Genomic DNA, 25,929 nt, shown 5'->3' with positions numbered 1-25,929 from the left:
GACAGTGCAATGGCAATACTTAACATGAATTGCAATAAGTTCAGCCAAAATAATTCAAGTGCTTTAGTCAGAGGGAGTTCATTTTCATAATCTACAGCATTTTTAATGACTTACGTCCTATTTTCATATTTCCTACAAATACTGTGAAACATATAACTGAATTTATTAATACAGTATTTGAGAATTAAATTTCCATTCTGTGAATATACTTAAAAAGTTGTTTGCAGATTTCATACACAACTGGTTCTTTCCCTACAACAGCCATGAGCTTCTTTTCTGTAGACACAGGAGTCTCAAATTTCATACCTCTTTTGCGCTTTTAGTTGGTTGGCAACATACTGTAACAGTCCTGTAAGTTCAATGTTGTACTTCTTGAAAATTGCACCACAGAAGGAGGCAAGGCTTTGCAGCCACAAGGAGATAGATGTTCCATCATGTTTGAAACGATCACGGTCTGCCGATGCCAAGGACTCAACGAGACAGTAGCCCAGTACATCATACGACAGACTTGTCAGATACTTTAATGAGTCTACAACAGGATTGATGAGGTTGTCATAGATCTGGATCTGAACCAGAACCTGGAAACATAATAAACAAAACATGTTACATGTTCCTTCACAAAAGGGGCAGAGTGTGTTACAAAAGACTTCAATTTCTTCTATGCATAACATGCGTATTTTTAAAACTGTTCAGATTATACAGTGCTGAATGATCGGTAAACTATAAATTTGAAAGGATGCTGAAGAACATGGCCATGGCATAATTTAATGTCTTATTCTGGTATTTTTCTTTTGGAGTGAATGAATAAAACCATGAAAAATCCTCGGTCAGGATAGTTCATCACCTTGTTGAGGTTTGAACACAGGACCTCCGAAGTATAACGCAGAGGTGCTAAGCACTAAACAATATTCAGCTCTCTTTCGCACACTAGAACCGAGGGAGTACATTCGAGACTTTTGTTTCTTCTTATCATTTAATGATACTTCAGAGGTGCTAAGCACTAAACAATATTCAGCTCTCTTTCGCACACTAGAACCGAGGGAGTACATTCGAGACTTTTGTTTCTTCTTATCATTTAATGATACTTCAGCTCCATAGGTAAGTAAGTAAATAAGTAGTCATATAAAAAGTACAATTCTAAAGTCCGACATACATAGTCAAAGAGGAATCCAGGTGAGCAATGTGTAAGTTTCCCTATGAGTCTTCCAACAGGTTTAATATTTTCCTTGCTGACTCTCTTCATGATGGACTTGATTTTCTTCTGAGCTTCACCTCGTTTCCGCAACAATTTTGCATGCTGTTGATATGTATCATTCTTCCAACGGCTGTACAAACAGTATCTGCCACCAAAGTAGAAGATTAAATAAGGACACATAATTTCAAGTTTCTTTATTTGAACTGTAAATGAGATATGAAATATCTTGGAATTTTGAATATATAAATAGATTAAACATTTAATTAGCTATGCCGCTAGTGAATCGCGTCTGTCACCTGGCGGGTCGCTATTTTTAGCCAGCTACAGACAGAGCGTTCTCGTTATCTCGACACCTGAGATGTGCCTAAGGTGGGGAGGGTTGGTATGCCCGGCACGGTTCACAACAGAGCGGCAGCCTATGTTGCGGGAAGCGGTGGCATTTTCGAAAATCGGCTTTAAGCACCAATAAATTCAAATTAAAGGTAACTTCACGAAGTTAACTTTACATTCATACTTTAAATGTATCATGTATTATGCTGGTTTATTATTTTGTTCCGTTTATTGTCAGTAATCGTTACCTTCAATTCTGAGTTTAAAACGGTCATAACTCTGTAACCGTCCAAAATCGGACACATGTTTATATGAACTTTTTTGATCACAAAGACATAGGAAATCACCTCCTGCAGTTATGTCCTAAAGTCGTGAAACACTCTGTATATCCAAGGAAATACAATAGTTACAATCGCTATGTGCTCAATGTCCATTCTGAAAGAGAACTACTACTTTATGTCATGGCATGCTACTATTTGATTTTGGTCAGATTTCTTTAGTGTGGGCAAAGCACCATACAAACAACTTCATATACAGGAGCATATGTATTAATATCCTTTTTTCCTTATGGGAAGTCTTCATCTTTTTCTGTAAAACCAAACCTAAATATAACATATTTCCATGCAAGAAACTGAATATCAAAATTTTGTAAACAAACATAACTTCTGGGCTCTGTGAAGGCATAAGGAGCAGGGGTTACAATGTCCTATGTAAGATTCAGTTCAAGTACCTTTGACTAAAGAATACAGGAATAACAATGTTTTCAAAAGGGTAACTTTAGAAGTTATGTTGTAACATTTTTCGTTCGACAATCTCACACAATTAGAAAAATCATCTGGTTACTGTCATGTTTTTGGGGTGTGTGATTATAGATAGGACATGAATTTATTGATCACTTGTATACACCAATCACAATTACACTTTACAGATCACTGATACACACAGACTAGTGTCCTCAGCCTATTATAGTCTTCACTAGCCACTTCCTGGCAATGGACTTAACACAGGAACTATAACAGTCTCAATGCATTACACTCAAAATATCACACATAAAGAGTAATCACACCCGCACTCTTGCAACTAAATCTTTTATTCACAGCCTCCCATACAGAACTCCAGTGAACTGCCAACTCTCGACTGACTGACTCACGCACCAACCATTTCACTTCACTTCACTCAACTACTCAACTTAATTGTCATTGGGGGGGGGCTGCATTATTAGCAGCCACTACCTAGCAATGACTACTGAGCAAACAAAAGACTTTGCATGTGTTGTGACTAGTGATTTAGAGTGTGTATATCAGTGACACTGTTAGTTGTAGTTATGAGATATAAGTATTCAATAAATCAAATTATTAACCCAAACCCCATGTCTAGTAACTATCACGTGACAATATCATATTTAGCAAGCCCTTCAAAAAACTTGTTACTGTCTCATTTTATACATTTATGAGATTGTAACTTGCTGGATTGCTTGCCAATCTAACGTGCCTTTACTACTGAGTTTACATGCAAGAAGCCATCAATCCATTACCATACTAAAAAAGTGATATTTTTAGTTTTAATGTTAATTTCAAGCCAAACTATATATTTTTAATTTAAGTTGCTCAGATATGAAACACCTTTGCTGTTCCTGTTTGTAATATGTCACTCTTCTACCAGGAGACAGCAGATTGTTCAAACTGAAATTAGCATTTATAAAACTGCTTACTATAAGACTATTCAGTCTGAACTATGTGAAACTAACCTGCACTGGTAAGGATACAGCTTGATGATGTTCCATACCTCTTCTGCTATACAGCAGTTACAGTCCATGTAGGAGAGAGAGGGAAGAATGACTTCATCAAGAAGTGTAATAATGTCATAATACATACTACTTTCACCCTCTGGGGTGGCCTGCTGGTTTTCACCACACCCCTTAAAAAACAAACAATAGCATATTACAAATTGAAAGTTTCATCTGAAATTAACAAAAGCTCCTGAGAAGAGTTTATGATGCTGTTATTTCCTTTAATTCTTTAACCTATATTACTTTATTTTCCCAAATACCATACACATTTCTTAAGAAATTGGGACATGGAGCTCATTTGAGATGAGGTTGGCATGCTACTCATTCCAAGTACCATCTTAACTTTCATAATGTCCTCCTGTGTACCCATGCACCAAACAATGCCCACCCACTATGTACAACAGATGACAACTGTTTCCCATCATTTTTATTTCCAACTTCACTTCTCATAGCTCCAGATTAATTTCTGTAAAAATGAAAGAACTGATAATTTGGTATTTTTGTATTAGACGAAAAAAGTACACAAAAATGGTCTAGACTTTGCCCATCCAACCTTCAAATCTTACAAGAGGTGCCTTCTTATCCAGTAAATGGATTTGTTTATATATGTACAGTCTTCAGATTCTGAATTAGAATTAACAAGTTTTGACACAGTTATAATTCCCTTATTTAATACTTAGTCTCATCCACTATATCCATAAGGTTAATCAACTGCTCTACTTATTATATATTTATATATACAGGGTTATTCATAAGTCCATGAAATATTTTGAAAATTTACAATAAATAAACTACACAATGGATACCAAATTTTATTACATTGAAATAGAGATAAACTCACCAATTTTTTTTTACACAGTTCACAGATGCTCAATGTGTGCACCTTTGCTGATATGGCAGACATCTATGCAATAATCCATTTTGTCCCACACCCTGTCAGGATATCGCGGCTGACCAGAGCGACAGCAGCGGTGATACGGTTGCGAAGATCCCTGAGATTAGCAGGAAATGGAGGCACAAAGACAGTATCCTTCACAAACCCCCAGAAGAAAAAGTCACATGAGGTTAAATCTGGGGACCGGGGTGGCCATCGCATTAACGCATCATCTTCTTGACCTGTGTGTCCTATCTACCTTTGTGGCAAAATTTGATTGAGATACCCTCGCACGTCTTTGTGGTAGTGGAGATTCATTCTCTATCGTCGTAAGAATTACCATGATCCGATGCATAGTTTACTTGTTGTGAATTTTAAAAATGTTTCATGAACTTATGAATAACCCTGTATTTTGGAATGTCACTTATAAATTTAGCAAGTCCCTTGACATCCCATAAATTTTGCATTTTTAACATTTCCATCAATGAATATAAAGTTTTCTTTTCTTATTTTTCTTGAGTATGTTAATTCAGCTCTTTCTTTTGCTACGTTCCAATATCACAAACTGCTGATGGTAATACAGTCAACTCTCGATTATCCGGGGGCGGATTAACCGGTTTGCGGCTTAACCGGGGCTTTTTTTTTTAAGTTTATATGTTGTTTAATATTCATTCACTTTTGTTTCACATGGTGAGTTTAACACTATTTTCGCACTAGTGTGAACCGAGCTCTGCATTATTTCGTCCCGTTATGCGAACACAATGTTCTAGGGTGGGGGTGAAAGAATGCAAGAATTTTTGGAAAGTTTCAAGGACAAATACACCGCCCCAGGTTATTTAACGGTACCATCTCAGTGTGAGAGTGCATTGTGAAAGTAAGTATCAGTTTCTTAATATAGATCTTCAAGTGCGTTAGCAAAATGTCGGGGTTTAAAAGGAAGCGTGTTGTGTTAAGTATTCAACAGAAACTTGAAATTATCAATCAGCTGGAAAAAGGAGCTGTAGTTAAACAATTAGCAATGCAATACGGTATTGGAGAACAAACTGTTCGTGATTTGAAAAAACAAAAGAATGAGTTAATTTCCTTTGCTTCGTCTTCTAATTCAAGCGGAATGAAGAAGAGAAAAACCATGAAGAAATCAACATACGATGATCTCGACAAAGCGATGCTGACCTGGTTTAATCAACTAAGGGCACAGGGAACAACAATAACAGGACCAGTTTGTGCTAAACAAGCTAAATATTTTTTCGAAGCACTTGAACTAGAAGGGAGTTTTGACGCTTCTTCCGGTTGGCTAACACGTTTCAAGCAGCGTCATGGAATACGAGAAATCAGTATTCAAGGTGAGAAATTGTCAGGGGACTTGTCAGCATCAGATCAATTTTGCACCAATTTTGATAGTTTTGTGAAAAGTGAAAATCTGCTGCCAGAACAAATCTATAATGCCGATGAAACGGGTCTTTATTGGAAATGCTTGCCAACCAGAACATTGGCATTTCAAAATGAAAGACAGGCTCCAGGTCACAAATCCAGTAAGGAGAGATTGACAGTCTTGTGCTGTTCTAATGCATCAGGAACACACAAACTAATACCAGTAGTTATCGGCAAAGCGAAAAGACCACGCTCTTTTAAAGGAACAGTAGCTTCAAGTCTGCCTATCCATTATTTTAACCAGAAAGTAGCTTGGATGAATAGAGCGATATTTAAAGAATGGTTTGATTTTAAATTCGTGCCTCAAGTTCGTGACCATCTAAAATCCCAAGGCCTACCTGAGAAAGCTGTGCTCCTCATTGACAATGCGCCCTCACATCCTAACGAAAGTCTCCTGAGGTCAGATGATGGAAATATTTTTGTGAAATATTTTCCCGCTAATGTTACCGCACTTATCCAACCAATGGATCAAGGAGTTATCTCAAGTATGAAGAGAATCTACAGATCAAATTTGCTACAAAAGTACATCGATGAAGGCAATGATCTGACGTGTTTCTGGAAGTCCTTTTCAGTATTAGATGCCATATACGAGATTTCAACAGCGTGGGATACAGTAAAGCCATCTGTATTGAAAAATTCATGGAAGAAACTGATGCCTTTCATCACTAATGAAGATGACGAAATCCATGGATTCACTGGATTCAGTGAAAATGAGATAGCCATAAAATTGACAAAAGTGGCTAACCAAGTTCATGGTGGTGAAGAAGTCAACGAGGAAAATATAAGAGAGTGGTTTAACTGTGACTCGTGTGAACCGGGCTTCGAAATGTTAAGCAGTGACGAAATCGTAACTTCAATGGGGGTGCAGCCAGAAGAGCGGGAAGAAAGTGAGAATGAGGAAGAGGTGGACAGTGTTGCCAGTAAGAAAGTATCACATGGTGCTGCGCTTAATCATTTGGAATCCTTACTAGACTATCTTGAGAGTGAAGAGGACAGTTTATTAAGTGACAAGCTAATATTACGTAGGCTTCGTACGGATATCCGTAAAAAGGAAAATGCCGCGAAAAAGCAAAAGACAGTATTAAATTATTTTAAGTGTTAAGTGTGACCGTAAAAAGTGCTGGATGTTGTTGAACAGTGATTGAAATAACTAATTCATACTGAGTGTAATGTAAAGAAAGTATTAAATAGGCCATGAGATGACATAGAAATGAGGATGAATAAATTTAAATACAGGTAGGTCTATAGTATTATGAAGGTATTAAAAGGTAAAAGGTAAAGTTGTTCCTCTGCTCAACGAATTAAGCCCTACGCCATTAAGGCGTGTGGGGGAGTGGATGTATAGATCCAAATTTTCTTGACCTCGGCACTAGTTGGAGGTGAGTGGTCAGCTTCACGCCCCGGCCGCTTTACCCCCGGGGAAAGAGCCCCCGGTACCCATTGGATAGGAGGTTGGATGGACCCCAGAGCCGGTCTGGACGATTTGGAGAAGTTAAAATTCTTGACCCTACCGGGACTCGAACTCCGACCCTTCACAGTCGTCCAGCCCGTATAATAAAATTTGGCTTAACCGGGTTTTCGATTAACCGTGACTTCCATCCCCACCATTAGCCCGGATAATCGAGAGTTGACTGTATTTCCTTTCCTTGCCAGGCTCTGTCTGAGGTTGACTGCTTCTCGATCTACTTATCAACACCATCACTTGTCTGTTTATTCTGATGGCTTTAATCTATGGCTTATTGCTTTTACTGTAGTACTTGTTGAAGTAACTGATGACCTTTTCTTTACCAGTTCCCAGACAGAATGAATGGAACTCCTGTAAACATTTCCAATAGACTTTCATGTCTGATGATGGAAATAAAAACTGCAAGTCTTTCCCATTATTGATCGCATCCTTGACTCCCGAGCCTGCTTTTTCATTTATTTAGATATCACAATGAGCCAGAATCCAGGACTTGAATATTCTGCCTATCAGCTCGAGCTCTCTGATTCTGTTCCTCAAATCCCATGCAAGGCATGATGTACTGTTAATTTTTGGACTGCCTCCCTTAACACCTACATTCAGAACTAAGAGTCTGAAAAGACTACAAACATGCCAGGATCATAGTTTTCAATCATTTTCAATGTTTCAGTTATAGCTAACACCTCTCCTGTGAAGACTCCTGAACACGACACATAAGTAGTACCTGGGTAAGTGCAGCTTTTGCTAGTCGAAGAACCTTGTACATAAGCACTGGGTCATAATGCATTGAAGGTCCTAGAGCTAGCAACATTGGGATTACATACTCGCGCAGTTCCACAAAAGTGTGTGCTGGCTTTGGTGCCAATGGATTGTCAAGCACGGGCACAGGGCGCCCCACAATCTTCTCTGCCAGGCCACAATTTCTGAAGAACAACATCATTTGTCAAAACAAATTTAACAAATAAAAGTAAAGCTGTCCCTGTACTTATCTAATTAAGCACTACGCCATGAAGATGTATGGGGGAGTGGATGTATAGATCCACATTTTCTTGACCTCGGCATTAGTCGGAGGTGAGTTGTCAGCTTCACACCCTGGCCACTTTATCCCTGGAGAAAGAGCACCCAGTACCCATTGGATAGGAGGATGGGTGGTCCACAGAGCCAATCTGGATGACACAGTGAAGAGAAAATTCCTGACCCTACCAGGACTCGAACTCCGAGCCTTCAGTTGTCCAGTCCGTAGGCAGTCACTATACTGACTTTGCTATGCTGGCTCCCAAAACTAACCACTGTAAGACTCAAATGTGTCAACATGAAAACTGAACTCTTTCATTCTGGGACCCATAAAATCTGTCGAGATTGATACAGAGAATATTGCAGATGAAGGAAGTAGCTAATCATATGGTTAATGCATTCAGTTACAGATATCTTTAGCGTATATACATTAAAGCAGGCACACTATGGCCCTGAGGTTGACTTAGCCTCTAACAGAAATGAGTACCAGGAATCTTCCTGAGGGAGTAAAGGGCGGTCGGAGCATAAGGCTGACAACCTAACCACCATCTGTGAGCCGACTGTCTAGAGAAAATGTGGGAACCTCAACATCTCACAACCCTATGTGCTTCCACGGCCTGTTACAGGGATACCTCTACTTTATATACATTAAAGTTGAAATAAAGTGTACAACACAGATATGAGAGTAACACATATCATCATTTACTCTCCTTACAATGACTCTGAAGAAATAACATCTTACAATGTGCTACAGAAGCTTCTGCACATGGTAGCGTATTTTGTTGAGACACTATGATACAAGCCAGAAGGTTGATCTGTCCCGCTGAAACCCCACTGATGATCCCCAACAATTTCATGCATGGACTTAATAAAAAATGGATAAAATTTTGTATTAATTTGATAACAGTGATATCCTCCAATAATTACTTCAATCAGTTTTATCACCCTTCTTGTGGACTTGTACAATGATAGACTCCTTCCACAGATCAGGCAATTTTTCCATATTCCAAACAGAATTAATCAGCTTATGGATCTTAGAATGCAATAGTTTGCCTCCTGCTTGAATTTGATCACTACCAGGCGGCTTATACCTTTCCAGCTTTGCAATAGCACTTTCAACCTCAAAAGGGCTAGGATCAGGTACCAACAGCTCAGCTGTATGGATTTCTGTCTGCCTGACATCACTGACCCTACGTACATTGAATAACTGAGAGTAGCTCCTCCACCTATTCAAAATGTCGTGGGAATCTGCAAGCAGATCACCATTCTCATCCTTCACTAAGTTACTTCTAGGTTGGTAACCCCCTTCTTAAAGTCATTTATTCCTCTATACAGTGACACTACCTAAAAATATTTTTTCCTGTATGTAATAAAATACATGTTCATAATATCAAAAAATGTTTAAAACAAAAGCTATAGGTCTTAATGACAGTTATATTTTATGCACCTATTTGATTATTTATGAGAAAAGCAATACTTTTATTTGAGCTCTATAGTGTAGGGTCATGTTTAATTTAGACAAACCAAGATTAAATTTGTGTGACAGAATTTTAATTAGATTTCCTACACTCAGTTTCACCAAGATCTTATCAGTAAGTGTGGAAATGAGACATTCAGACAGATACACATTTCCTCCATTATGCATTAGTGTATATATATTTCATACTGACACCTGGATAGGAAAATCCTAACTTGCACCAATATATAGTACTGTAAGATTACTGTTTTATTTTGGTAAAGATCTGCTGGCGATACTGATACTATCTAGGAAAAGGCACCATGACGCAATTGCGTTAAATGGTGTGGTTAAAATTCGAGTGAGAGGGGAGGTAGGATATTGTCTGATGTTTCAAGTCAGAAAAGAAGCAAAAAACGAGGAAGAGCTCAGAATATGGTTTTTGATTTGGAAATATAATGGAAAAGAATCCATCCAGGCTCTTTTATGAAAGTCACCAAAATGTAACACAAGACAGCAAAAGATAGTGGGTCTCATTTTGGGTATTAAAAATCTTAATTTGTATGAATGTAATGTGGACTACCTACTTTCTGTACACAGGTTCCATGACTGAATGCAGTAACTGACACAGAGCACGTGCCACAGGTGGCTGCTCCAATACACAATGTTCTGGTAACCGCTTCGTAAGCTGTTTGGCGTGATTCCAGTCTCCAACCTTCAGCAAAGCTTCACAAAGACCAAATTTCTGGTTTGCTGCATACTGCATTAAAAAGATATACAATCAAGTTAAATGCCACTGGTATCCTTTGACTCAAAGCTGTCAATGCCTTCAGATGAAACAACAACATTTAAAAAGGATATAATACAGAGTTTCCTGGATAAGAACTTCCCAGATATTAAGATTTCCTGTGTAAGAAGTTGGTTTTTTAAGTCCTGCCAAAATTCCCACAAGGATGATGTTAAGTTTTCTTGTATATAAATATCATGTCTAAAAATATTTCCTGCTTTAGCAGTTAAATTTCTTCCAATTTTTATACAAAAAATACTCACATTTAATACGTTTAATGTTTAAAATAACACCGATGACTTGCTCAAAATGGGCACATTTTTTATCATAATATGTTTAAAAGGCTTTACAATTATCATTAATTTCCCAATCATTCAACTGTAACATGGACGATAATTGACTGTGGGCCACTTCATGACTTGCATTTGACCAGCTGCATGGTTTCATTATTCACTTTTTACTAAATGCGGCATATCCCTGAACATCTTTCTCTGCTCATTCAATTTACAGCAATTGTTTCATCACCTGGAAAGCTTGATGTTACGTGCATCCAAGTGCTTTTATAAGGTTACTAAGAACAAAGAACTGTTGACATTAAGTGTGTTGTGGTGCAAAAGCAAGTGAAATGAAATATAGTGGTAGTTCCAATAAAATGGAAAACATTGTGTTTTTAGGACATACTTAATATTATGCAGAAAGGGGAAGAAAATCTGAATAAAAGTGTTCAGATTTCAAACAATTTTTAGGCAATCCAAACTCAAAACAAAGACAGCACACACACATACCCAGCAGGCCCAGCAGCATAACACACACAGTCACAGGAGCAAGACACAACACAAAGCACAATACACATATGAAAATAGGAAGAATACTCCGATAGAAGAGGATAGGTGTGACTCGCATATTGAGATACGGCACAAGGATGACAAATCCTGAACAGTTTTAATATTTAAAATTTATCATTATATATGACGAATATATATTTTAGTTATTTTAGTATAAAGACAACAGGGCATGCAATGGAATAGTTCGACGTACATAGAAAAGCACCTGAAGATGGCACTTTAGTGCTGAAACATGTAGTGCAAGAGAGAAGAGTAAGGTGAATAAATGTATGCACTGTAAGACGGTCAGAATAAATCATGGACAATCCATTATACTAGTGATGTCTTAATCTTTTACTCCTATAATATAAACTCATTCTGATGTTGCCACTGTATTTCATAGTAGCTCTGATAATACAGATTTTTGTTTTTCATAACCGAAATATTACGAAACCATGTGCCTGGGATCAAACACAGACTTGGGTACAAAAAATTAACCTAATTTTACATTTTCTACAAGAAGTTTCCCACTTATGATGTGTATTCTTTGCTGGTTCCCTGAAAAAACTGTATTGACTATAGAAAGAATTAATATTCAATGCAATGTAATGATTCAAAAGTACTGGGGCTGTACAAACATCAATGTAGTAAAACTGATTAAACCATTAACACTTTTATTGATTTTAAAAAATTTCATTGTGTCAACAACCCCCTTACTTCCAATTTATAACACAACAGGATGGAAAAAATAAACAATATAATGATAACTCTTTACTCTCACAGCATTTTTTCCAAAAAATTTCCAACATTCAATCCTGGATATCACATATCTGGTCAGTGAATGACGTTTAACTTTATGGAGAACTAGTCAACGACATAATCCCAAAAGGGGGAGAGTATGGGATGAATGAAAGCATGGCAGTGATGAGAAATACACAAGAACATCCATGGCATATAAGCATACACATTCCAAACGACGAGCCCAGTGTTCATTTGACCCAAGCCTGAACACATCTTACACTGTGAAGCCACTAAGCCGTAACAATAATAAACAAATGCACTGGAAAAATTAGGACTCTCTCCAATATTGCAATCTGATTCATTACCTTCTCCTGGACATTCTCTTTCTCCTCAACTGGCTCCTCTTTATCTTTGTCCTTTGTAGAGATAATGCTGAGTTTTCTTACATATTCCTTAGCTTCTTTCATATCCTTTTCCCATTCTTTATGAATAACTTTGTCATCAGGAGTCAACTACAGAAAGAGACATTACAAAATAAATGGCTTAAAAAAGATTTCTGAGGAAAATGTTGAGTGTTGTTCTACAGAACACACAGCAAAATGACTGTAATGACATCACCTCTACTGCTGAAAACAAAAATGTGCTATAGAAAACCGCTGAGATTAATGTATTTATTCAAGCATTGTGAGATTCAAAGAAGCGCAGATGAGGTAGTGACACTATTGCATATTTCTCATGTAGAAACCCAGTCATGATACCTGCACTCACAAGGGGTATCACTTAATTCACACCTTCCAATTCAACTCCAGTTCTGTAGTATGGCAGCGGACCCTAAACTGACTTCCTGCCCAAAATATTCAGTCCAGCCCTAGCACAATGTGTACAGCTTGACTACAGCAAAATATCAGCAAACTTTCAACTCTCATGGTCCCCTCTCATTCTCAAATATGAATGAAAGAAAGAAAGAAAGAAAAGACTACATGCAAAAAGTTAATAAAAAGTAAATTTTAATTTTACAACATCCAAAGCCAAAAACAGTCACCTCAATGGAAACCACATGTACTGTATGTAAACACATTCCAAAATGACCTAGTGTGGATAACCTAACAAGTATGGCTCCATTTCTGAAGCTCAAGAACAACACTGATGAATATGAAAAGAAAAATGATGTATTACAATGAAAGAGTGCAGTGTCAATTGCTAATATTTTGGTCAGGTCACAGCAGGGTCCATGACCATACAGCAAAACTGGAGCAGAACTGTCCTTCTGCCTCTCACATCTCCACCAGGGGTGACTGTCTTATAACAGCTTATCTGTCTGGCTACAGACTCTCTCTAAACTCTTCCACTGGGACTGACTGGCTGGTTTTGATTCTCCAGATATAGCCTCTGTGTGGAATCAACACACATGGTAACATGGTATCACATGTTCCACTATAGCGGCGCTGTTCACCTGGTGCTGGACCATGTGGCAACATTGCTTCCCACAGCCCTTCTATTACTGCACGAATCACTGTTGTCATGGAGATGATGTGTTTACCAAGCCACTCCCTAGCAACTACTGTCTCCCTTGCTCCACTATTTCACCTTTCAGGTGTCATGTCACAATATTTTACCAAAAATAAAATACAGCAAACTCTCTGTTATCCAGCATGCATACAGAGTGGGGAGCGCTGGTTACATCACTCTGCTGGGCTCACAAAAAATCTCTTATTTTTGCTTCAGTTCTTGTTTGGGAGTAACACAATCACAAATTCAATTTGTCCTTATTGTAATGGCACCGAGGAAATGCTGGTAGTGGTGGGTGGGAGAACTACTGCATGGTGGGTGATGAACACATGTCCACAACAGACCTGTTTTTTATTTACTTTGAAAAAAGGTAGTTCTTCCAAATTTTTCTTGTTGGATGAGAATTCTGGAAGCATGGCTATGGCATAACTAATAGTTTAATGTGAGAAGCATTCAGGCAAATGAAAAGAAGTTGTATAGTACAGTAACTAGAAAATTAGAATATGATTTTATGTTCCTGTACACTGTCTTTGATACCTCATAGGAACAAACTTATTTTAACAAAGCTAAGGAGCATTACATATATATATAGTTGTACAGATGTAAAATAAATTAATTTTATTTGTATTCTGATATATACACCACATTCAAAAAATGTTCCAAGTTAAAGAAAGTTACAGATTTCTGTGATATACCAAATGCATTATTAATGAACAGTTTCCTTCCAGTTTTTTGCTGTTGACAGCAACATTTTATTTCAATTTCATATATAATACACTTAAAGATCATGGGCCAATATGTAATTCATATAACACTTATTTCAGACTCCCATACACTAAAGAAAAATAAATACTTCTGAACTGTGTAGGAGATAAAATATGAAGATGGATATGATTAATCATGCATTCATTTCATGCACTTTGTGCAAAGAATGTATAAAAACGATACAACTACTTGTCCTTATTTTACTCATAAAATCTTTGATACTCACCCAAGAGTAGATATCATCAAGAGCAATGATATTATGTTGAAGCATAAGGGCAGTGACAAGGTACAGGGATTTTGGTGTTGTCTCTTCTGCATTGTTCTGGTAGAAACAATATTTGAATCCCAACACTTCACACAAAATCTTTGGATCACACATATAGGAACGCAGCAACGGAATAAAAAAATGGTGATGATCAGGACGGCATTCAAAGGATTCCAGTATAATATCCAGAACTCGATTTGGGTCCAAATTAAAACATCCTAGAAAACAAAAAGATTTCAATGTAAGATAAATATTAAGTGTGCTGCATTGCATGATATAAAACCCAGTACAATACAAATAATCCAGTATCATAAACAGTAAAACCTCATTTGGTTCTTTGGAAAGAATCAGATTTAAACACTAGACTGAAGATCTTAACATGAGGAAATTTAGCACTAAGATTATTGATGTGGGATCACTGAAATTGAATATTAAATGAGGGAAAATCTTAAATCAACGAACATTAAAGAGGATTTGGCACCGTGTATATGTGGTGTTAACCGATGTTTTGGAGGAACGTATAGCTTCCATCTACAGGGCAGAAGAAAAAAATATAAGAAATCTGCAAGCGAAGAGACCGTGAGAACAGCTTTTACCGGTTCTCACGGTCTCTTCGCTTGCAGATTTCTTATATTTTTTCTTCTACCCTGAAGATGGAGGTGATATGTTCCTCCGAAACATTGGTTAACACCACATATACACGGTTCCAAATCCCAGAAGACTGCTTTCTTCATAGTCACCGCCGTGAAAGCCTCAAATCTAACATTAAAGAGGGTTTCCATTGTACACTAAATATCTGACATACATTAAATTTAAAATGATACTCCATAAATTCCTACTGTTCTAATTCTCAAAATGACAGATTTTTACTCAACACAGAATGTTCTTCCTTGATTTGTTTACTTCATCATCATCATCATCATCAACAACAAATTCAATTTCAATTCATTTGGTGCAAAATCTAAATTATCAGACTCAGTCTAACACATGGCTGGAAAACAGTTTAATGTTCATAAAAGGTTGTATGACATGCATAACTATAAAACAGTAAGAGAAAAGTTTAGTATGGTCTTCTGGGTTATGACATCATACAGTCTGGTACGTACTTACCAGTGTTTCAGAGGAACTTGCTACCTCAGTTTTCAGGGTACAAGATGGTAGCAAGTTCCTCCATACTGTTGGTAATCACAACAAAACTAAAGTGTCATAACCAGGGCCCGGATTTTGATGACATCTTTTTTTTCCTATGCGATGCTCTTAAATATATAAATCTCGGATATGAGCTGCTGGTTTCAGAAATGTAAATTTTATAGGCAATTTTTTGTCATTTTTAGATTTAAGGTCATTTTTTCATTTTGGGGGTAATTTTTTGGATTTTTAGGAGTTTTTCTTGTCATTTTTGGCCATTTTAGGGAATCTTTCTTCATATGTTTTCTGAAATGTGAATAACATGGAAGCGAAGTGTTCTTTGTTTTCTCCTTTAGGTCATTTTTCTGGATTTTTTTGGCCATTTTTTAAAATATTTTCAGGTCATCAAAATTCAGGCCATGCATATTACATTTTTGGGTCATTTTTAGATATTTTCAGGTCATCAAAATCCGGGCCCTGGTCATAACACAAAATAATCTAAATCTTCATTATCAGAAAAATCACAAATCTCAAGCAAAAAATCCAATGAGGCTGCAGCTGGATGAAACTGAATGAAGAATCAGAAACAAGGCAGCAGTCTGACCGCCAAAATCCATTATTTTAGATCCGAAGAAAATTTTTCACTCCTACAAAATAGAGATGAACTGAAATTTTATAATAAATTAAAATGTTTATAGTATGCATAAAAATACCAGTCAGTACAGGCATTTTGTGTTAAAGAAGTAAAGCTAAATGTATCTTTACAGAGCCCCTTGCTATTTACAAGAGTTCAAAATCCGTGTAATGTACAAATACTTCACCCACAAGCCTTCTAAGTACTGTCAACTAAAATACACACATTTTAAACTGAACTGAATCTCCTTGTATGCAATTACATACATCCACCCACACATACAAGAAGTTATACCTCTGAAAAACCTTGCCCAGTCATATGAATAATTTTCATGTGAATACTATGAGCAAGCACATGCATCCAGACAACTTACTAACACACAAACTGTCACCTGACTTTAAGAATAAAACTCACCTATCAATGATTTAATTACTTCCAAAATATTAGAAGGAGTAACATTCCCAGACACTTCTTGGTTTAACTCTGTAATAAGTTTGGCGTAACCTTCACTTTCTTCCCTAAAGAGGTTGAATTTGCGTTGTTTGTAACTGAAATGAGTAGTCAAATCAATTATCAAGTACAAAATACTACTTCACTTGCATGTTTCCTAAAATATATTGTGGCGCACAGACCCACTGCTGGACAAGTACAGCCACTGCTATGCAACAGGTGGTTAAATATATGGCTGTTTGTGAGCAACAGCTCGATAGACATGTTCCTATAGAAACGATATCTGGGCTATTGCTCAACAACAGTCTATGACAACAATAGAAGAACTGTTGGAGGTGGTGTTTTCTGTTGGGTCTGCCCTTGGCCTATATAGTGAGGACCCCAGGCTGGCTAAGTACCAATCAGTTGAAGGTTGGCAATTCAGTTTAGATCTTCAAGGGAGGCTGAGAGGAGATGGTGATACAGTTGAGTTGGCAGTTGTCAGATGAAAGTCAGTCTGTGAAGAGAAGATTAGGAGGTTGGTGCGAAATGGCTGCCAGCCTGGTCCCCAGTTAATTGCAGGTTGGTAGCTGAGTTGAGCTCTGTAATGAAGGCTGCTGTTCTGCACAGGCAGCTTTCAGGACAGGACATGAGCGTGGGAAGCTGAGAATCTCCACCATTAGAAGCCACTGATAAGGAACAGCCGTTGAAGACACAGCAGGTCTGTCGGAATTTGTGAATTGTGGAGATCAGCAGTGGTGCAGTAATTATGTGTAGTTCTGAGTGGTGTATATAAGTGGTCAATAAATCCATTCTCCAATCCATACCCTGTCTGTGGTCACACCCCTAAAACATGACATTCTGGTGTCAGAAGTGGTCAGACTGGAAACTGCATTGGATCTTGGTCATTAAATCGTCACACTATGGAAATGCAAGAGATGATGGAACTCCTGGTGGCCAAAATGAATGCCAACCTAGAAGAAATGAAAGCCATGCAACAAAAGATAGATGCCAACCAAACAAAAATGGATGCCACCATGAAAGATATATGGGCCAGCCAAAAACACTTGAAAGAAGAAATGCTGGCCAAGACAGACACCAAGACAGACACAAATCAAGAAAAGATGGATGCCTGGAGAGCAGAAATGGGACCATGGTGAAAAGAAACTACGGCCTGCCAAGAAATGATAGAGGCCTGTCTGGAGAGTAAGGAGTCAACTTCACTGGATGTAGAGTCTGAGGCAAAGCATAAAGAGGTCTCTAAGGAAGCAGCTATAGTGAAAACTTTCAGAGCACTGAAGAAGTGACATGGGGACAGGTACGTAGCTGTAAGGCGCCACAGAAAGCTGAAGAAACGGACCCAGGACAGATGACCCAGTGTGCCATTCCTGCATAGCATAAGGATCATGCTCAGAAGAGATGGCGCTATAGTTGTGCTGTCACTTGAAAGTCAGCCTGTAAAGAGAAAACTAGCTGGTTGGTGTGAAATGACCACCAGCCTGGGACCCAGTTAGTTGAGGGTTGGCAGCTGAGTAAAGCTCTGCAAGGAAGGTTGAGAAGAGATGATGCTATAGTTATGCTGAGAGCTGACAGCTGACAAGAGTTCAGTTGCAGGATATTCGCTGGATGGTAAAGACATGAGCACAGACTAGAGAACCTTCACTGCTAAGATCCACTGCCAGGAAATGACTAGTGAAAGCAAACTGAGAAGACCTAATGTGCTAGTAATTTGTTAAGTATGTAGATCAACGATAGTGCTGTAATTACTTGCAGTTCCAAGTTGAGTCAATAAATGTGTTCACCAATCCACACATCTATAACCACACCCCTAAGTCATGACAATATAAAAACAAGTTGTTATTCACTTTGGATGGTTCATTCTAGAAGCCACAGATTAATAGTGAGATTTTCACTTGTGCAGATTCTGAAGAGTTCTGTCATCTGGGATATAACACTCTGTAGCTCACTGGAAGTCACTCGATTCGTTGGGATATGTTGCCTCCATCTTCAGGGTAAACGAATAAGCCAAGCAAAAGACCAGCACGAAGAAGGTAGCAAGCACAGTTTACACATAAATATGACAATGCCATCCAGCAGGCTGAAACCTAATATTACATCTATCATTATACCATTCATATTATCACACCTAACTGACCTGCTATGCTCATTATACAACAAAATATTTCCATGATTGACATTTTTCTAGTCTTCTTCTCCTGTAATGGTCATATCTGGGACAAGGTACCAATCCTACTACTGGACTAGTACTACACGATGACAAAAATATGAAGGTGCTCGTTCTATTTTATTGTACAACTTCTAATTACACCAGCACTTGAAAGAGTTCACCATCTCCATCTAAAAAAACTAAAACCCTTTTCATTTTCTTTGCTGAAATCTTGAGTAAACCTTCAAAATAGATTTCTTCTATTTCCAAGCCAGGCTTCAGACTAGAATTTCTAACACGACACTGGAATATTATTTACCAAATAATTTCTTTTACTGTACTTCAATCCCCTCAGTAACATTATACACTTTTATTGTATGCTAAAAATAAATTTGTATAATTAACACTACTAAAATGGATACAGCCCAACACCAACATAAAAATTACTAAGATCAAGTTGGCCACAATAAATTTTGTAATTGTAAAAAAAGATATTTCTCTTTAATGGTATGGTCATACTGATTTTCAAAATACTTACTAAAGTTTTGTCTTCACTTTGATAAATTTGGTGTAAAAATTTCTGTTCTTTAATGTACCAACATCCTGAAGTGTGTCAATCTCCAGACGTTCTTTCAGCAATTTGTCTGAAAGAAACTGGAATAAAATAAACAGTATGATTATCTCTCAGAGTGTTCATACACATTTGAAAAAATAATACTAACAACAAAAAAATCACGAACACTAAAACAGCCAGTGTCATTTAGGTCCCCAAAATGTTGGCTGCAAAGATCAATATTTGTATTACAATCAACAGATTCTGTTCACAAAACTGTACACCCTAAGAACTTTAAATTCTCCCAACCTTCTCAGTTTCCTTCACAATGAAGCAAAATCGTTGTCTCTCATCGCCATTGTTCTCTGCACATGATGTTTCAGCATCAATTACACTAACAACATCCAAAATTATGGATGGCATATCACTGTGCAGGTTCTAGAACACAAAAACAAGATAGGACATTAGAGCAAATAAGTTACACTTAAAACTAATGCCAGAATTCAACAGTAACAATACTTCAACGAAAGATTAAACGTCAGTTAACTTCCACCATACTACACAGCATTATATCCCAGAAGACAATTTATTTTGTTAGAACTGTGTACCAAACAGTCTCAGTCTAACACTACACTACACTATTGACGTCAAGAGTTTAACAGAAAAGCCCCATTACACCCATTTATTAGAACATATGATACACCAGCAGAATTGACATAATTTATTATGTGTGATTTATAAACTGCCATACTCCTTTCGACACTGTAATGGGACACAATTTCTCAAATGTTGAAGCCAGTTTGACAGAGGATCTCTGAGGGTTAACATTAAAGAAGAACTCACTTGAAAATATCACAGAACACAAAATACTTACCACAATTTCACCCAGTGTGGTTGCAGTTGCTTCTCGTCTCAATGGCCCTTTGATACCATGCCATATTAATTCATAAATTAATCTTGTATGTACTGTATGTAAACATAGATTAATACATTACTGACAGACTGTAGATTCAATATAATAGGCAACACCAGTTAAAACAGCTTCTTTTTTCTCAGCACTCCATACATAAACAAGATTCGTAATGCACTAAAATAAGAACACACAAACGTCAAATTAATTTTTTTTACTTTGCACCCCTTACTAGCTGTGATGTTCATTTATGACATAAAAATGGATGTCACAAAGCCAATAATGTTGCAGATATATAAAAAAGAGTAGGAAATTCTTTGCCTTGTATTCTTTAAAATAGTCACCATATCAAAAAATGTTCCTGAGTCCATATAGGAGATTTCAATGCCAAAGTAGACAGGGATGACATTTTCAAAACAACTGTGAATCAAGACATTACATGGAATTAGAGCAGTAAAGTTTGCCACATCCAAAAATGTTACTGTCAAAAGTACGATGTTCCCACCGTAACATTCATAAATTTACTTTAACATCTCCTGATGGAAAGACGCACAACCAAATTGAACATATTTTGATAGAAAGGAGATGGCATTCAAGTATACTTGATATCCAATCATTCAGGGCAGCAGATTGTGATACTGACCACTATCTGGTGGTGCAAAAGTTAGTTGGTGGGAAAACCAGAAGGAAAGAGGCCATCAGGAGGACCAAGATGTACATGGGTACATATTAAAATGGATCTTAGAGTGATAGGATGGGATGGTATGGATTGAATTGATCAGACTCAGGATAACTGAAATGTATTTACCAGTTTCAGAGATGACGCTACAAACAAGACAGCACACTAGTAACAGGCAGCTATACAGAGTGATTCACGAAGTTTTACCCTGGCTTATGGTGCATATTCCTGGGGTTATTTCCTGCAAAATTTCCTTATAAACTTGTGGTCGATTTTCAATAGTTACGGAGTAACAATGGATTTCTGAAAAGCATCATTGTGAATGCAGCGCTATCCCCCCCCCCCCGACTGTATGATCAGCTAATCAGGCCATTCATTTTATTGGATTTGGGGCTGGATGAAGGACATTGTGTACCAGGTAAAGGTACAAACACATGAAGTGTTGCTCGAATGTATTCTGGACACGACGATGACAATAAGGAACAAACGTGTGGAACTGCGAAATGCTACGAGCGCGGTTCATACGCATGTGCCGTGTTGTGTTGATGTGCAGGGAGAAATTTTTGAAAATCTTATGTAAATCCAGTTGTCTTCTAAAGCACTATAGTTTAAAGGAAACAGATTGATAGAAGGGTGTGATATGCATCCATTGGTATGTTTACAAATGGGATACTGAATATAATCTAATTTTGTAACATAAAATCGATGAAAAATGTTGCACAATGCAAAATTAAGAAATTAAAAAAAAATTTGGTCTTAGAATGCTTCTTTCCTAAAACATTAACGATTTAAAAAGTGTTTGTATTGTATTTCTAATTTGTTTTGACTGAAATTCGAAGAAAAAAAGATTTTTCGCCGGTTTTCAAATTACTGTATCTCTTTAATTATGAGTTGGATACCATTAGTACATTAACATTTTTTGTTCCAAATTACCTCAGGAATGCCCTCCCTAAGTGGGGGTACAACTTCGTGAATCACCCTGTATACTTGAAAATACATACCTGCATTTTTGCTGTTCTTTGTTAAAACAGGGCTGATATTCTCATCACTTTTCACAAACTGCTTGCATGTTTTAATACTGTAAAAGAACAACTATTATGTACTTTACTGAAAGAGAACATTGGGAGAGGAAAAAAGGAAAAGAAGTGACATATTAGGCAAATGCATATGTGAGATGGCGTTAAAAAGACATCCATCTTCTCTGTAAGTATATTAAATGCATGTACCAAGCAGTGTGACTCAAACAGTAATACTTCTGACTAGGGGGGAGGTTACCGGTTTGAATTTTGGCCAGGACACAAACTATACTCACACTGGTTGTTATTAGTACCTCCAGGCAAATGCCAGGGTAGTACCTCAAAATAGGTTGCAGCCACTTCCCTCCCCATCTATTCCAATTCATCAATTATTCTACCACTCAATACAACAGGGCCTGAGTGACTGACAGTGTTGTTAAATAAATTATGAATACAATAAAATACATGCACTGCACTGTAAACTGGGCAGACATATGCTACATGGGAATAACAGTAGAATGTCAGATTCAAAATGCACATGTAAACATTCATTTAAGTTTGTAAGTGTGGGCCGCGCCATACCTCAACCGGTTAGTTGCTGGCTTCCTACTGCGGCGGCCTGGGTTCGATCCCAGGTCTGGTCAAGTGGGATTTGTGGTGGACAAAGTGGCGTTTGGGCAGGTTTTCTGTGAGTACTTTGGTTTCCCCTGCCAATCTTCATTCCACCAACTGCTCCACAATCACCCTCACCTATCATCTGGGGCTGGTACAATAGGCCAGAAGTGGCCACAATACAAGGGACTTAGTCCCACCCCACTAGCAATAAAAAAAAGTTCATAAGTAAAAAGGTTCTTGGAATGAATTACAGTGCCCAAAAACCTTTATCTGTAACTCATATAAATGCCTTTAGTTATATTCAAATCTGTCAAGACACAGAAGGTACAAAGAGTTTGTTTCAGCGCTTAAACAAAGTAGACCTTAAAATAATCCAGAGAGAGAGAGAGAGAGACAAAATCAGAACAGCTTCACAAAATAACGTAGGTGCACCATACAGAACTTGATAAAAATCAGTTACATATTTGAGCACAGATGCAATGGGTAACACAGAAGCAAGGTTTTCTCCGAGTTTCTTCAGTTTTGCCACGAATTATCATTGCATCATTGCTCTATACTCATTTATTACCACCCAGCTACAATACGTGTTAGACCTGAGTAGGCAGCACATTATGACAACCTTTTCAGTTTGGGGCTTAATCTCTCACCGTGGCATAGGGCTGGTTAGAATAAGCTTTTCACTGTCAGTTACTACCAAGGAAACTGCAAATTTGGCAGGATACTACTTACACGTACTAAACAGTGCCACTCAAATTGGAAACTTGCAGAGAAGACCTATACTTTAGCATCGGGCAAAACAGGAAAAGAAAAAAATTCTGTCTTGTTGGAATTAAGAGGCAAGTATGCAGAAATATCCACAACTGATCCAGCTGGTCTTAAACACAAAAATTCAGACCTTGGACCTGAATGATTAGGTTCTTCAAGCAGGAATGTGTAATGACATAATGCAGTTCTTGTGTACTGGCCAATGAAACTACAGAACTCTACCAAACAAGGGCAGTAATTTTATCTTATTTACTGCCATCAGCAAATAACTGTTAAACACATTACATTCGTTGGAAACGATGTATTGCTGTCATTTAAATAGCTGACAACAGTATATAAGGCACTCAATTCACATAAGATACTTCCTGTAAAAGTGCAACCATGCAATATTGCATGTCGATTAACAAATCAAATGTCTCCAAGCACGAGGTTACACCATGGTAATATACAAAACTGGAGAAGAAGGAACAGAGAATCAGAAGAATACAGAATCACCACAGATATCTGCGAAAAATTCCATTTCTTAAAAGTTAAAAATCTTTGAAAACTGTACAGAAGAACAACAAATATTAAAAAATTCCACATGCATGTAATTAACAACCTGTACACTGCACAGAGTTCTCCATCAGCAGGCCACAGCTATTCAACTGGTTGCAAAATTCCTCATTATAGAGCTAAAATATTCATCACCGTGATCCCAAAATCTGACACTTGACCGTACACTGAGGATGTTCAGTCCAGTTCGAATCTTTACAACCTACTTTTGTATGATCCAACTAAATATTACTCCCTATTTTAATAATATCTCAAGTCTCCAAAATGGTCTCTTCCCTTGAGGTTCTTCAATCTTGTTTTTAAGCTTGTTACTTAATGACATTGTCAGTACTGAGATTTTATTCAACATCCTTCTTGCAATTTATTACAGGTTCCATCAGCACAATTCCTGTATAAATTGAATGAATTTATGCTGTTTCTTACTTTACAACATGTTGTGGCCATTTATGGTCATCATCAGGCAAAATCATTTTGCATTAAGACTCTACTTTTTCTATCCCCCCCCCCCCTAGACTGGACAATGTTTAAATTTTGTGGGTAAGATCATATGTGTTATTTACAGTATTAATATGAACTACAGTTTGTATGTAAACTTAAAATATATTAGGTTAAAATTAATTTTAATTTTAAATTAAGCTAAAATAGAATGAAATGTAAACACTGGCCAATGTAGGGGTAAAACAACAGAAAAAGTGGTGGGTTAATGTAAAATTATTTACCTGATGATGGTCATAAATGGCTGAAACATGTCGTGAAGTAAAAAACGTTATAAATGTATTCAATTTATACAGGAATTGTGTGGACAGAACCTATATCAAACACTTCACACACAATATGATGCTGAAATACAATATTAATCCTTCTCTCGAGGTAAAGCCCATATGCAGAGGACATTCTTGAGGATCATCAACATGGCTTTTGACACAATATATCAGCTACCAACAAACAATGGAAAAAATTGGGACTACAATGAGACAGCACATGAGCTATTCGTCATGTCTGTATTGTGACAATGCGTATATTGTTATATATGGATAGTGAATTAAGCATTCTGAATTTATGAGTACAGCTATTAACTTAGTACCCTGAGTTCATAATAAAGATATTTTTAAATTTTGGCTATCGCTAAATATATTGTAAAATATTATATTTACAATATATCCATTCCATCAAACTCTCCATAACCATAACCACCCAGGATATATATCATTCGAATCATAATTTTATTATCTTTGTATACTATTAAATCATTGTGTTATATATTGTATTATTATTATTATTATTATTACTATTATTATTATTACTTATTGTATTGTAAAGTATTGACTTGTCCTATATCATGTACAATGATCCATGGATATGATATGAAATAAATAAATATTATATTTAAGCATCCTGTTACACTCACACAATATGTATGAGACAAACTCCGTCTTAAGTGCAACAATTTAATTGTAAAATCTAATTATAAAATAACTGGTTAATTGTTAACAATGTGATTATGTATGCAATCCAGTCTATTTTATTTTGTATTTTATTCCTGGGAACTCTTTTATTAATTGTGTTATAATTCTAGATCTTTTCAACATCTGATGCATTGTACCAACTCATCCTATATGCTGCCTTCTAGAACCTCTAAGGTGCATCTGTGCTATCTGGTTATCCATCTATTTATGAGAGTCAGTAAACAGGTCACAAATGGAAGTAAAACAACTGCAATGGACATAATAGATTTAATATGTGCATCACAATCCAGCTTCATGGCAAGTCTAGATAGCAGACATGCATGCGCATGTTCAGAGGCTGGTTTCAGTAGTCAAAATGGCAAATGTGCCTATGGCATATGCTACCGAAGAGCAGAGGTCTGCTGTGCATCTTTTGTGAATAAAAAGATGCAATGCAAAGGATATTGATAAAGATGTGTTTCATGCTTACGGTAGAAAGTGTTTGTCATGTAAAGTGGTTCACAACTGGGTCAAGAAATTCTCTCAAAGACATTCAAAAGTCACAGATGATACCTGACCAGGTCACTCTGT

General features: G+C 37.1%; 1 protein-coding gene across 1 annotated transcript in view; it reads right to left on the bottom strand.

Moving 5' to 3' along the window:
* The window catches only part of LOC111865757 (THO complex subunit 2), a 67,690-nt gene extending 47,356 nt beyond the window's left edge, over window positions 1–20,334 (bottom strand). Inside the window, exons 1-11 of the mRNA XM_033751943.1 lie at window positions 20,228–20,334; window positions 19,663–19,791; window positions 19,339–19,454; window positions 16,619–16,752; window positions 14,404–14,660; window positions 12,269–12,415; window positions 10,139–10,311; window positions 7,806–8,004; window positions 3,273–3,442; window positions 1,154–1,340; window positions 307–578 (exon numbers count right to left, since the gene is read on the bottom strand). Of these exons, the coding sequence (XP_033607834.1) occupies window positions 307–578; window positions 1,154–1,340; window positions 3,273–3,442; window positions 7,806–8,004; window positions 10,139–10,311; window positions 12,269–12,415; window positions 14,404–14,660; window positions 16,619–16,752; window positions 19,339–19,454; window positions 19,663–19,776 (1,769 nt within the window). The 5' untranslated portion in view covers window positions 19,777–19,791; window positions 20,228–20,334. The remainder of the gene's footprint in view (window positions 1–306; window positions 579–1,153; window positions 1,341–3,272; window positions 3,443–7,805; window positions 8,005–10,138; window positions 10,312–12,268; window positions 12,416–14,403; window positions 14,661–16,618; window positions 16,753–19,338; window positions 19,455–19,662; window positions 19,792–20,227) is intronic.
* Window positions 20,335–25,929: the final 5,595 nt, after the last annotated feature.

The sequence above is a fragment of the Cryptotermes secundus genome, unplaced genomic scaffold, assembly GCF_002891405.2.
Source record: "Cryptotermes secundus unplaced genomic scaffold, Csec_1.0 scaffold183, whole genome shotgun sequence".
NCBI classification, from domain to species: domain Eukaryota; kingdom Metazoa; phylum Arthropoda; class Insecta; order Blattodea; family Kalotermitidae; genus Cryptotermes; species Cryptotermes secundus.
This window is presented reverse-complemented; position numbering and strand designations above follow the sequence as displayed.